This window comes from Mirounga leonina, unplaced genomic scaffold (genome assembly GCF_011800145.1).
Source record: "Mirounga leonina isolate KUSES-001 unplaced genomic scaffold, KU_Mleo_1.0 Mir_171, whole genome shotgun sequence".
Lineage (NCBI taxonomy): Eukaryota > Metazoa > Chordata > Mammalia > Carnivora > Phocidae > Mirounga > Mirounga leonina.
The window spans coordinates 18571651-18585786 of record NW_023270436.1 but is presented as its reverse complement, the minus strand read 5'-3'; the positions used below and the strand labels follow the sequence as shown (position 1 = coordinate 18585786).

The 14136-nt window shown below is 52.0% G+C and overlaps 2 protein-coding genes across 3 annotated transcripts in view; one reads left to right on the top strand and one right to left on the bottom strand.

Moving 5' to 3' along the window:
* Positions 1–204: 204 nt before the first annotated feature.
* TMEM211 (transmembrane protein 211) lies at positions 205–4162 on the top strand. Its single transcript, XM_035016695.1, has 3 exons — positions 205–405; positions 1422–1560; positions 3765–4162. Exons 1-3 carry the CDS (start codon positions 205–207, stop codon positions 4025–4027), a joined length of 603 nt encoding a protein of 200 aa, XP_034872586.1. The 3' UTR covers positions 4028–4162.
* Positions 4163–10094: 5932 nt separating this feature from the next.
* The window catches only part of SGSM1 (small G protein signaling modulator 1), an 87258-nt gene continuing 83216 nt past the window's right edge, over positions 10095–14136 (bottom strand). For both annotated transcript variants that reach the window (XM_035017238.1, XM_035017239.1), the window contains 3 exons: positions 13932–14028; positions 12709–12876; positions 10095–10245 (listed from right to left, as the gene is read on the bottom strand). In XM_035017238.1, the coding sequence (XP_034873129.1) occupies positions 10157–10245; positions 12709–12876; positions 13932–14028 (354 nt within the window). In that variant the 3' untranslated portion in view covers positions 10095–10156. The remainder of the gene's footprint in view (positions 10246–12708; positions 12877–13931; positions 14029–14136) is intronic.

Sequence of the window (14136 nt, the reverse complement as noted above, 5' to 3'; positions counted from 1 at the left end):
TTGTTAGGGCAAAGCCCCACCCCCTCCCCAGATACTAACACCTCCCACTGCATCACCAGGCAGAAAGGAGGCTGGGGACCTGGTGTCTGAACACAGCACCAGGTCCCTAACTGGGGGGTCCTTCACCAGCTCCTGTTGCTCTCCTTCCCGGCAGCTCCCACCCCTCATCTTGCCTGTTGACCGCTAGGTCATCGATGCTCCCTGATGGCGGGCAGCATGTGGGCAGCCCTGGGACTCTCGCTGGCCTGCATCTCAGCCCTTAGCCTCATCTCTCCCACCTGGTTCCAGTCCCACACCTTCTCCTTTGGCATCCTCACCTACTGCTCCCGGCCTCAGGGTGACAGCTGGAACCAGAGCTGTGGGACCTTCAGGTCCCTGGATGATATTCCTGACCTTGCCTGGAAGGTAACACTTGGGCTGGGACCTCGGGGGCTCTATCACATCTACCAGAGGGGCGGGGAGGGCGGGGGTTGGCGGGGAAGCCAAGTTCTGGCCCCCACCACCTACCCCGCACTGAGCCTCTGAGTCTGTAGGTGTGCCGTGGAGTCTGGCGATCCGCATTTTATTTTTTTTTACTTTATTTATTTATTTATTTATTTATTTGAGAGAGAGAGAGAGAAACAGCATGAGGGGGGATAGGGTCAGAGGGAGAAGCAGGCTCCCCGCTGAGCCGGGAGCCCGATGTGGGACTCGATCCCAGGACTCTGGGATCATGACCTGAGCCGAAGGCAGTCGCTTAACCAACTGAGCCACCCAGGCGCCCGACAATCCGCATTTTAGCAAACACCCAGGATGATTCTGAAGGCAGCTCCGAGTCCATATAGCACCTTAGTACACCTTAAGAAAAGGGTCCCCTTCTTCAGGACACTATACTGCCATCTGCTGGAAAAGAAATGTAATGAATCTGCAAATCTATGATGATCCCAAGGCATCTCAAGGGTTGTGTGCAGAGTACCATCTGCACACACCTACCTGGCCACCCTCTGAGGGCTGCTAAGTCTGAAAACCACGGCTACGGTGTTGAAAGTCTCTGTTATGATGCACATTCCCAAATTCGACAATGTGGACAAGGGGTCAGGACTCCCAGTCCAACACCTCTAAGGAAGATTATACAGCCTCGGCAACCGATAATTACAAAGGTGTCTCTCCCGGTGATCCTGCCGTTTAGCAGGTACTCAGTAAAGGTGGGGTATGGTGGCTGTAAATCTGGATCTTAATTCTGGCTTTGCCACTTAATTAGCTGTGTGTCCTGAGGCAAATGACTCCACCTCCTTGGGCCTCAGTTTGTGTATATGCAAACTGGGGATAATAATGGCACAGATCTCTTGGGTTTTGAGGACTCAGTAGCTGGCCAATAAACAGACATACACCTGCCCCTATCTGCCCCATTCAACACCCTCCCTCCTCTTTCTTCCTGACAGGTCTCGGCTGCAATTCTCCTTGGAGGATGGCTCTTGTTGGCCTTTAATGCGGTTCTCCTCCTGTCTTGGGCCCTGGCCCCGAAAGGGCTGTGTCCCAGAAGGGCCAGTGGCCCAACGCCAGGGGTGCAGGCAGTGGCAGGTAAACTCACTGTCACATAATAAGCATTCCAGACATGTTTGCAGAATGACTGAATGAACGAATGAACGAACCTGTGAGCAGAGTCTGGCCTCCTATGTTGCATCTCAGAGATAAACCCTAGGATTGACAACTCTCTGGTCCTTTAGCAAGCTAGAAATGGTGGGGAGGGAATGGCATACTTAACATCACCCTCTCCTGTCCTTAGCTAAACCCAGTCCTAATAGTCTGTCCCCCTTTGTTTCTCTCACATCCATCCACTTTGTATCAGCTTTACCAGGACCACCATACACAGTTGAGCAGGTTGTGCACTGCACAAGGGAGCCCAGCCGAGGGCTGAGAGATGCTGAAATCTAGCCTATGCTCCACTTGCTAAGCTGTGAAATGGCAGGGCTGCACCTCCCCAGGAGGGTTGCTTTTCTCTAACTCCCATCTAGGCTCTGGATGGTGTAGCCCAGGGCTTGTTTGCAACCCTCATGCAATTAATCCCCCACCACCTCTCACCTGGATTAGAGTGACAACCACTTCACACGTCTCTCTGCTGCCACCTTCCCTTAGAGTCTGTCTGCCATGCTGGCCAAACAGGTCCTGTTAAAACTGAAATCAGATCGGGCCACTCAAACTGGTTTATCTAGCCTCCAGTGACTTCCTGTTACACTCAGAGTAAAATCCACACTCCTTGTCATGGCCGATGAGGCTCTGCCTGATGAAACCCTCGTTCCCTTGCCAATCTCACCTCTTATCCCTTCTGCCAGGCTCAACCTGCTCCAGCCACATGGTTTGCTTTCTGTTCCATGATACACCACGCTTGTCCCCTCAGCCTGGGATTCTCTTCTCTCAGATCTTACATGTCTTGCTCCTCTACGTTGCTCAAATATCACTGCCTCAGTGAGATCTTCGATGGCCTCTAGGTAAGGGAGCTCCCCGCTCTCCTGAGATTCTCCTCTACCTCACCTTGCTCTGTATTTTCACAGCACTTACTTACCTTATCTGCCTGCTTGATTATTGTTCATCTCTCTCCACTGCAACATCAGCTCCTTGAGGGTAAGGCCATGTCTGTCTTGACATCACCAGCACCTGGCACGGTGTCTTCGCACATAATAGATGTTCACTAAATATTTGTTGAATCAATGGATGGAGCTATAGTCCTTGTCCTAGGCTTGTGCAGTGTCTGGGGGTGGGGGTGGGGGTACATCAGGCACTTACAACTCAGTGGATATTTGATAAGATAAGGATGAGCACAAGATGCAAGAAAAAACTCCAGGAGGGTGGAGGATGTTAAAGAAGGCTTCCTGAAGGAGGTATCACTTGAGTTGAGTCTGGAAGTACAGGTGGGAATTGTTTAAATATAGAAGGGAATTTCAGGTAATGGGAACACTGGGGGCAAAAGGATAGAGACAAGTGAGCAAGGCATATTGACAGAACTGTAAGCAGACCAATGTGGCTGAAGAACAGCAAGAGAAGCTAGGGTCATGTGATTCTTCTGCACTGAGAGTGCCCTGAAGGTGAGGAGGTGTAAAGTTTATTTCCTTACTGTCATTAGTGCCCACCGCAGCACCTGTAACAGTTTTGATGAATGAATGCATGCACAGATAGGTGGGTTGGTGAATGAATGAATGAATGAATGAATGAATGAATGAATGAATGGGTGGGTAGGTAAGTAGGTGAACTGATGGATGGATCTATGGATATATTAGTGGATGATAGATGGTTGGGTGGATGGATGGATGCGATGGGTGTGTGGATGGGTGGGTGGGCAGATGGGTTGGTAGGTGGATGGATAGGTGGGTGGATGGTTGGTTGGGTGGGTGGATGGATGCATGGATGGTTGGTTGAGTAGGTGGATGGCTGGGTGGATGGTTGAGTAGGTGGATGGGTGGGGGTTGGGTGGGTGGTGGGTGAATGGATGGGTGGGGTGCAGGTGGCTAAGTGGGCAGACGGGTAGATGGATAAGTGAATGAATAGGTGGAGAGGGGGATGAAGAGATGAGAGAGTTAGAATATGGTTGAAAGAATGGGTGAGTAGACTGATAGCTGGGTGGAAGACTAGTTGAGTGATGAGATAAATGGATAGGTAATAAGTCAACATGTAAGTGAATGGATCAATGAATTGGTGGGTCGATAGGAGGGTGGATCGGTGAGTCCTGGGATGAGGTTAGCCCAGAGAGCCTTGACTGACACACTGGTGTTCCTTCCTGCTGTCTCCAGCCACTGGTACCACTGTGGGCCTGCTGGTTTTCCCCATCAGCCTGGCCTCCCCATTCGCCAAGCAAGCCTGCAGAGCCTCCTCTGTGTACCACGGTGGGCGGTGCCAACTGGGCTGGGGCTCTGTGACTGCCATCCTCAACGCAGTCCTAGCTAGCTTCCTGCCTGTGATTGGGTGGCCCCGCATGACCAAGGTCCAGGGGAGGATCATCCTCTTCTCCGGTGACACTGAGCAAATCATCCTCATGCCAGAAAGGAGCAAATAAAAATTTCCCAGGAGGAGCAAAAAGGGCCCACTTCAGAGTGGTATGAAATCACTGCAAGTCCACACTCAAACCTCACCTCTGCTGCGTCTGTGCTGTGTGACCTGGGGCAAATCACTTCACCTCTCTGGACCACCTCGAATTCCGTGAAATGGGAGGGGGCAGCGGGGGGGGGGGGGGGGTGTGTGTGTGTAAAATAATGCCCACCTCATTGGGTTGTTATGAGAATTAACTTGAGATGCTCTGTGTAAATAAAGCGCTTAGCACCATGTTAAGGCCCATTGTATTCAACAAACTTCAGCTTATTATGATTATAATCCTACTTCACAGGACTCCTCAGAAGGAGAACTACATCTATTCAGGCAGAATGCCAGGGGCGCCCGGCTGACTTAGTCAGTGCAACATGCAACTCGTGATCTCAGGGTTGTTGAGTTTAAGCCCCCTGTTGGATGTAGAGTTTACTTAAAGAAATAAAAGAGTACCCAGGGCTTCTGAGTCCAAGCTGTCCCTCCAGTACCGCATCTTTCAATAGGCACGTGCATATTCCCTTTTGCGCCCCTCCATCTTTAGAACTCCTCTTTTCTTGGAGAATTTGAGAATTCTTTCTTTCCCAATCAAATATTTAGTGAGTCCCCAGATGGACAAGAAGAGTTTGTACAAAAGCGTGTCCGTGTTGGGGTGGGGATAGGGGGGACCTGTCTCATCCTCCCCCCAATGTAAACAGCCCCACTGATGTGGAGACTTCACTGTTACCTGGGGCCCAAGAGGCCCTTCCGGATCCCATTCCAAGCTCTCTCTTCAGCCTCCTTCTTGTCACACACCCAACCCCTGTGCCTCTCCCTCTGCCACACTGAATTCTGGGCCCATGGAAGGCCTCTTCACACTTCCAGCCCTTGCACACCCTCTCTCTGCCAGGGATGCTGGAGTCAGTCTTGGCTTTTGCCTATCATGACCCATTGCCCTTCTCTGGGAGCAGCACCTTAATCTTTCCTTGGGAGATGACCCCCAGCAACTCTCTGACTATCCCACGTTATGGATAAATGAGCCCTTCTAGCCAATAAAGCCTGGTGGGAAAGGCTGGTTGAGAGATGGGCATGGAATTGGTGTACATCAGCATGGAGGAGAGCGGAATGATCACATGGACCGAGGTGGAGCTCTAAGGACCTCATCCGAACACCTGGATCCAGCCACACCTGCTCCACTACCTGCAGGAGACATGGTCACAGGCAGCTCCAGGCTGGTGTCCTCTTAGCTTGGCCGCTGCGGAAAGTGTGAATGGCTCTCTTCCCAGGGAAGGAATCCGACTGGTCAGGACAGAGTCATGTGCCCCCTGGGGGGCGGGGCATATCAGCACTCTCCCTAGAAGACCATGGTTGTAACGTAAGAGATACAGCTCCCCAGAACATGGGAGAAGGTGCTGGTACTGGAACGGGGGAAGGATGCTGGCTAGGCAAAAACATTCGATGCCCAGCTCCCTTTTGAAGGGGAGCTTTATTATCCCCAGTTCACAGAAGTGAAAACTGAGGCTCAGAGAGGTACAGTCACTTGCCTACGTCTGCACAGCCGACTGGGATTTGAACCCAGGTCTGTCACCCTCTATGGTGGAGGCAAAATAAGACCTGGATTTGCTCCCTCTGCCCGACCTAGCTTATCTTGATCAAACTCTTTTAGTTTTAAATGCTCAACCAAGAACATCCATAAACAACCCCCAGGAGCGACTCCATTATCTTGAAAACACACAGACTACAGAAGGCAGCTTGCATTCACCTTCCAGAGAGAACCATAAAGGTGACTTGACAGCTTTTTTAGAGAAAAGTAGAGGGGCACCTGGGTTAGTCAGTTAAGTGTCTGACTCTTGATTTTGGCTCAGGTCATGAACTCAGGGTCCCGGGGTTAAGTCCTGCAAGTGGATGCTGCCGAGTAGAAGCCCAAACTCAGCCCCCGGCCCCTGTCACTCACGTCCCCTCTGTCATAACCTCTCAATGGCCCCCAAGTCCCTTAATTTTCCCTTTGAACTGTTTCAGCAATGCCAAAGGGAGCGATTCTCCAGCCCCTAATGAGAAACAGTTTACAGGGAGACCCCGTCCTTATTTGAGGCAGAGGGATCTCTCAGTCTTATTTTCTCTTGATCAAAACAAGGGGCTTCCCCCTTTTCAAGGAGCCCTGTGTCTATAAAGGCTGGAAATCACTGTGCCCCCAGGTCTGAAGAAAGCAAGCCAAGGAGACACTGGAGAATTCCTACACGGTACCCGGACATAATGGAAAATCCCCAGGGAACTGCATGGCCCCGTGGGTCATTTTAATTCTGCTCGGGTTTGATTTACCAACAGATCGGCAAGCTGGCCCTTCAAAACCGATCAATTTGTGCTCCTCTCGTCTCCACCTGTCCTGGGCTCATGCTCTCAGTGTGCCCGGTGGCTTAAAAGCCAGAAGCATAGAGACCTGTCAGCCTTTTCCCAACTCAGCAAAATCAGATGCTAACTGCAGAGTCAGCTCGGGCTTTGCTCCCGCCAAGGAATGACGGCCTCCCCACACCTAACTGCTGTGTTCCTCGGTCATGGCCCAAGAGGGCTGGGAGCTCGCCCCTTCCCGACCTCTCCTCCAGGAGCCATATTCTCTTAGGTTTCAAAGCCTCACCTGAGAACCTGAGCTAGGTAGATGCTGGTAACTCAGGGACACTGAAGTCTCAACCAGGAAATCATGCCCCGGAGATGCTGAGGAGCAGAGGGGTCCCAGTGAAAGAAGGGGGTCAGGGCTGCATCCAGAATAAGGGGAGGCATTATTATCCTCAGGGCACAGAGTGAAAACTAAGGCTCAGAGAGGTACTTCTACTTCGCTGGCTTATTTGGAAACCTAACTTTTTCTATATAAAACCTGCAGTTTTGGGGCGCCTGGGTGGCTCAGTCGTTGGGTGTCTGCCTTCGGCTTGGGTCATGATCCCAGGGTCCTCGGATCGAGCCCTGCATCGGGCTCCCTGCTCGGCGGGAAGCCTGCTTCTCCCTCTCCTGCTCCCCCTGTTTGTGTTCCCTCTCTCGCTGTGTCTCTCTCTGTCATATAAATGGATAAAATCTTTAAAAATAATAAAATAAAACCTGCAGTTTTGATGGGTGCTTATTAGACTGAATCAAATTTTGCTTCTGCAGCTGAAACCTAGCTGTTTCCCTTGGCCCATGTTTAGAGGCTGCGAGGGATGGACATCCACGAGAGGTCCCCGTTGCTTGATGGCTAAGGTTCTGAATGGTAGCCGCGAGCGGGGACTGTGAATGTCAAGGGGGTCAAGCTGCTCATCTGTGGGAGGGAACATCAGGCGTGAGAGATGAGCTCTCTCAGCAGGTGCCAACGTAGACGTATTGACCCCGAGTCAAATGGCTGACCATCTGGGGGCCCTTCCTGTGCACTGGATCTTGGGGGATCCCCCACCTTTGAATCTGCACTCAGCCACGTGACTTACTCTGAGCCACAGAATGTAGAACAAATGCTGTCATGCCAATTCCAAGCTGAGGTCTCAAGAGGCCTTGCACACTTCTGCTTACTCTCTTGAAAACTGCCACCATGGCCACATACACCAGCCTGAGCTGGCCTGTCAGGGGATGAGAGACACGTGGCCCAGTTTCCCCCAGTTTCCTGGCCGACAGCCGGCCAACCATCAGAAGCGGAGTCGCCTTGGTGGCCATCAGCTGACCACTCACATGAAGAAGTCCATCTCAGACCAGAAGACCCTCTCAGCCCATGCGGTCAACCCACAGAATTGCAAGCTAAATAAATGGCAGTGTGAGGCCACTGAGCTTTGGGGTGCTTTGTTATGCAGCATTACTCATGCTGACAGCTAACTGATACAAGGGAGCGAGAAGTGTTTCACCTGCTTTGAACCTCCTGGGGAAAGACCAGGCAGCTACCATGAGACTCGGTCTCCGTCTGGGTCTGGGTCACTGGGGTGGGGTTGGGAGGAGAGTCTTCCACAGCGAATATTTCTCTCCTTCGTGTTAAAAAAAATTCCTGCAGCTCAGAAACAAAAAATAACCCATATCCACACATTTCTGTTTATATGTATTTTCTCTATATATAGACACAACTCTTCAGGAAACAGTTACAAGAAAAGGAGGAGGGCACTCCATAGACAGAACGACTTCCCACACACTCGATTTCCAGGACACAAGGACGCACACGATGTATAGAGACCGAAAAAAGCACAGTAAGCCGAATAAATAGGAGTTGTTCCAAATCACAACCACGGACACTTCTCTGGAACACCACAAGAGAGAAAGCGGAGAAGAGACCGTGTGCTGTACTTTGTGACTGGTCTGAGAAAATAAATAAGAATCGGAAGGTCTAGGACCTGGGTCTTGCTAAAATAATGTCCTCTGTAATGAACAGCAGAGTGACTAGATAGTCTTTGATCCGGAGGGGCCTTTTGCACATATTTTACCCCCATCTTGGGAAGGCAGGGGACCAGAGCGGGGAGATGCAATTGTCACGGAGCATACTCTTCGGAGGCAAGGGTCATTTAGGTCTCGTCCGTCCTGCTCAAGAGGCCCCCACGTCAGGGACTGGCGGGGGGGGGGCGGGGGTGGATGCAGCTGAAGGCACTGGGACCGAGGGATTAGCCTTCACAAGCACGCAAGGCAGGGATTCCTCCCCGCTCCTGGTTTGCTCAGGACAGAGGACTAATGTACTCTCTCTGTGAACGCTTCCATGTGCTTTGAGTCTCCTCCCCTCTCCAAAATCCTCCCTGACATTCCGGGGAGGAGCCTTCCAAACTGACGCTATTTCTCCCGAGTCCCAGGCATTCTCAGAAGGGGGTTGGCAGGACCGCTCGAGCAGAAGGACAGGTAGGCAGGGCAAACCAGCTAGCTCAGGGTCTGTCTGTGACTGGCAACCCTCTGTGTGAAGACACGGAGGGGACCATTCCTAGACTTAGCCATGACCCTGGCGCCAGGTCATCGGCATGTTTCCCAAGGAAAACACATGCCCCAGTCTTACCCTGGCTGACCTCAGTCTACCCTGGCTGACCTCTGCCTTCCTTTTCCTCCTTTGTCCTGAGCGAGCCAAGGCACCTAGGGAAAAGCCAGCCTCCCTGACTTCTCTAGAAGTAGCTTTCACCAACACACACCTTCCAAGCTTCTGGAGCACCAGACCCCACGTGCAGAAGGAGAGGTGAGGTCTTCCCCAGAAGGGGAAGAAAGGGATGTGCACTCTGCCCTGTATGGGGGGGAAGGAGAGGGACTCTGGGAGGGACCCCAAGGAGCCTCAGGCTGTCTCACACCTACAGACATTTCTCACGTTCCACCACCCTTCCAGGGAGAGACCTTTCTTGAAAAGAAGAAAAGAAGTCTCTCCTGGAGTCGGGAGAAAAAAATGAGAGAATACAACAAACGGCATCCCACCCCTGAAAGGGATGTGACTCCCGGGTGCCTTTTCTGAATGGGAAGGGGCCTCAGGATACAGGGCCTGTGAAGGAAAGGCGAGGAGGGAGATACATCGGTAGCCCCTCCTCGACGTCAGTGGTTCTCAAATGGGGACACTTGGCAATATCTGGAAACGTCTTGGTTGTCACAACTGGGTTGGGGAGGGGGCCCTACTGGCGTCTAGCAGGTAGAGGCCAGGGATGCTGCTCAACACCCTACAATACACGTCCCCTCTCCAAAAAGACTACCTGGCCCCAACGTCCACAGTGCGGGGTGCAGAAACTGCTCCAAGCCAACCTTCCAGCCACGTTCTGGAACACCTCCAAAGGCCCCTTTCGGAGCACAGAGGTAGCCCCACAGACCTCTCCTACACCACTTCCCCTCAGAATTCCCTCCCTGAGTCTCATCTGACAGAACAGTTTGGAGGGACTGGGACAGTACGAGAGAGAGGCGACCGTTCTGGAGGCCACCCATGAAAATGCTCCCTCCGTCCGCTGACGCACCCTGACTCCCTTGGACAATCTTTGGTCAAACGGAAAAACGTAAGGCTGAACTGAAGGGGCAACCCCTCGACCCCACCTGCCTGGGTGGCCAAAGTTGGGGTAGTTTCTCTTTGCACAGAAGTCCATGCTCATGAACAGACACGGGGACCTCGCGCCCGGGGCAGCCCGGAGGAAAAGCGGGCTGGCGGGCAGCTCGGCGGACACGGCCCGGGGAGAGCAGGCCCTCACTTGTTCTCGATCAGAGTCTGCACCTTGTACACGAGGTCCCGGGCCAGCTTCAGGACGTGTTTGGTGTTGTGCCGCTCGGCCATTTCTGAAAGAGCGCAAGGCAAGAGCTCATGAGCCTCATTCTGTGTCCATTCTGGGGCCCCCCTTGCAGCTTCTAGTGGGGGAGTCCCTGGGGCATCCCCATCATCATCATCTGGCATCATCCCCAAGCAGAGACCTGGGGGAAGGCCTGCCCCTTTGGACCCTGGTTTCCGCATCTGTAAAATGGGGGTTACCACAGTTTCTGCCTTACGAGGCTACTGCGAAATCAAACTAGAGGATGTGGGTTCCCACTGTGTGCTTGAAGAAAGTTAGGTCTTCCCACTCACCTTGTATAAACACCACGACTGGGGACCTTTCAAGAAAGCAATGCTGGGGGCACCTGGGTGGCTCAGTCAGGTAAGTGTCTGCCTTCAGCTCAGGTAATGATCCCAGGGTCCTCGGATCCAGTCCCACATCCGGCTCCTTGCTTCTCCTTCTCCCTCTGCCCCTCCCCCTGCTCATGGTCTCTCCCTCTCTCTCCCATAATAAAAATCTTAAAAAAAACCCCAGGGGCGCCTGGGTGGCTCAGTTGGTTAAGCGACTGCCTTCAGCTCAGGTCATGATCCCAGGGTCCTGGGATCGAGTCCCGCATCGGGCTCCCTGCTCCGCGGGAAGCCTGCTTCTCCCTCTCCCACTCCCCCTGCTTGTGTTTCCTCTCTCGCTGTGTCTCTCTCTGTCAAGTAAATAAATAAAATCTTTAAAAAAAAAACAACAAACCCCCCCCCCAAAACCAGGCAATCAATCAAAATCAAATAAAGACTGTAGATTAGTTAATAGTAATGTACCAATGTTAACTTCTTAGTCGTGACAAATGTTCTAGGATCAGGTAATGTAGAGACATCAAGGGCAGCTGAGTGGAGGGTATCAAGAACTCTTTGTACTATCTTTGCAGCTTTTCTTTAAATCTACAGTTATTCCAAAATAAAATATTTGATTTAAAAATAAAAATAAAATAATGTTTCTCGGGTGCCTGGCTGAGTCGGGAGAGCATGTGACTCTTTTTATTTTTTATTTATTTTTATTATTTTATTTTATTTTTTTAAAGATTTTATTTATCTGAGAGAGAGCAAGCGAGTGCAAGAAAGAGCATGAGAGGTGAAGAGGAGCAGAGGGAGAGGGAGAAGCAGGCTCTCTGCTGAGCAGGGATCCTGATGCAGGGCTCGATCCCAGCACCCCGAGATCATGACCTGAGCCAAAGGCAGACACTTCACCGACTAAGGCATCCAGGTGCCCCAGAGTGTGTAACTCTTGATCTCGGGGTTGTGAGTCCCAGCTCCACGTTGGGTGTAGAGATTACTTAAAAATAAAAATCTTAAAAAAAAAAAAGTGTTCTTGGGGTAGGGTCAAAGATGGCTTTTTTTGCTTTTTTCCAAAATCATCTTTAGTTTTTAAAAATTTTTATTTATTTATTTTAAGATTTTATTTATTCATTTGAGACACCAAGATAGAGAGAGAGAGAGAGCATGAGCAGTGGGAGAGGCAGAGGGAGAGGGAGAAGCAGACTCCCTGCTGAGCCAGGAGCCCGACGTGGGGCTTGATCCCAGGACCCTGGGATCATGACCGGAGCTGAAGGCAGACGCTTAACTATCTGAGCCACCCAGGCGCCCCTATTTATTTATTTTTTTCATATTTTTATTTACTTGACAGAGAGAGAGAGACAGCGAGAGAGGGAACACAAGCAGGGGGAGTGGGAGAGGGAGAAGCAGGCTTCCCGCCGAGCAGAGAGCCTGATGTGGGACTCGATCCCAGGACCCTGGGACCATGACCAGAGCTGAAAGCAGACGCTTAACGACTGAGCCACCCAGGCGCCCCTAGTTTTTAAAAATTTTTAAATAGTTATAATAGGAGCTAGAACTTCCAGTTACGGGGCTCCTCAGGTGAGCAAGGTATTGCAAAATAGGCTTTATCCATGTTGTCTCATTTAATTGTCCCAACATCTCTGTGAGGGAGGGGTTAGTACCATTCTATCCCCAAGGAATCTGAAGCCCAGAGACAGGAAGTCACTTGTCCAAGGTCACACAGCTCCCAAGTGGCTGGGATCGGAATCCCATTTCAAAGGCTGTGCCTTTCTGACACTTCAAATGCCTTCCTGGGGCTGCTTTTGTGCCCATCAGCCCTCCGAAGCAGACACTTTTACCCCATTTTACAGATGAGGAAGAGAGGCTTAGAAAGAGGGGAAGTGACTTATCCACGGGCACAGCTGCTTAGTGGCAGAGCTGGGGTTTGCCCCCGAGCCTGATTTCAACACCCATGCTCCTTCTGCTGGATTCCTGAGAAAAATGCATTCTCCGCGTTACAAGATGTCAACTGATCCATTTGGAAATAGACCCAAGAAGCAGATGGAAACCCCTTCCCCCATCCCCTTCACCACGTGTCAATCTGAGCGCATCTCCCACCCTCCGAGGCCCCAGGAAGGGGCCCGTCAGAAGCCCGCACCCCTCAGAGGACAGCCCGGTCACGTGGGTACCGTTAAAGAATTTGATGATGTCCGTGAAGTCCATATTGTTCTCCAAGATGATGTCACGGTAGACCTCCACCAGAGCCAGCGCAATGAAGAGGACGTAGTGGGCAGACGAGACGTGTTTGGCTGCCCAGATGGTCTCCCAGACAGAGAAGACGTCATCGTAGACGAGTTCTGCCAAGGCACCAGCACGCACGCGCGTGGGGAGAGGGTCAGCCACGGAGCTCCCACTGCCGCCCTCCCTTTGGGAAGATCCCAGGCCAGCTGTGCCCTGTGCTTCTCTCCTCGTGCAGCCGACAGAGCTCAGGTCAGGAGACAGGAGACCTGCACTCTGCCACTGGACCATCAGAAGCCTCAGTTTCCCTATCGGGAGAAAAGGCTGTGCGGACTAGGGGGTTGTAAGTTTCCAGCTTCTGTAAGGGAAGGAACCAAGCCTGGCTGGGTTTCATTTACACTGACCTGTCCCTGCTGTCCCTTGATTGACCAGTGTCCCCCTTTCTCCCTGCACCTTACAGCTCCTCTAGCACCCACGGGGGTACCGCCTTGCTTCTGCACACAGGCAGAACTCGCTGCTGCCTCTGGGGCTGGTCGAGAAACGAGAGCGAGCGATGGTGGAGAGCAAGGCTTCCTGTGTCCAGTAAGCTCAGTCTGAATCCAGCCCCACCACCGGCAAGGTGACCTCCCCTCCACCATCCTCTCCCTCTCCTCCTCTGTAAGTGGGGTGAGGCTTGAAGAGAAAATACATAGAAATGGCTCAGCACACTGTCTGGCAAGCAATAAACACCTCCCTGCAGGGTAGATATTCTTATCAGCATCACCCCCACTTTGCCGAATACCGCTGTGCTATACCCCATTTCTAAGTCACATGGGCCACATGTCACTCGGGACAAGGGGTACCTTGCCGCCGATAAGCAGCATAACAGAATGGAAGGGCACTAACTGGGCTTAGGAGGTGGGCAGAGGTGGCCTAAGATTCTGGCTCCACCGGTCCGACCTCTGAATTGAACTCTTAGCCTTAGTTTCCTCATCTGTAAAATGGGGACTGTAACAACAAACTGTCATTGCAAAATAGGGCAGGTGAGCCAATAGTCAGAACTCGATAAACGGGTGTTCCTCTCTTCCTCTGGCTTTGCTCCAACACCCCCAGCCTCGCCTCCATGGTCCCTTTCTTCCCCCTGAGGTTCTGCTGCAAAGATTCTGGGAACCACGCCCCGGTCTAAAGTCATTACCTCGCTTGAAATCCAGCAGGAACCAGCGGTAGCAGAAGTAGAAGTGAGTGTAGTCCCCATTCTGATGCATCAGCTCAAAGAGCTCTGAGTCCAGAATCTGCCCGCGGGAGAAAAGATTGGCATCAGCCTCCCGGCAAGAGGCTGGCCCAGAGGAGTCCGCTGAATAGAGACTGACCCTCTTACCGGGTGCCGCAGAGCCCCATGA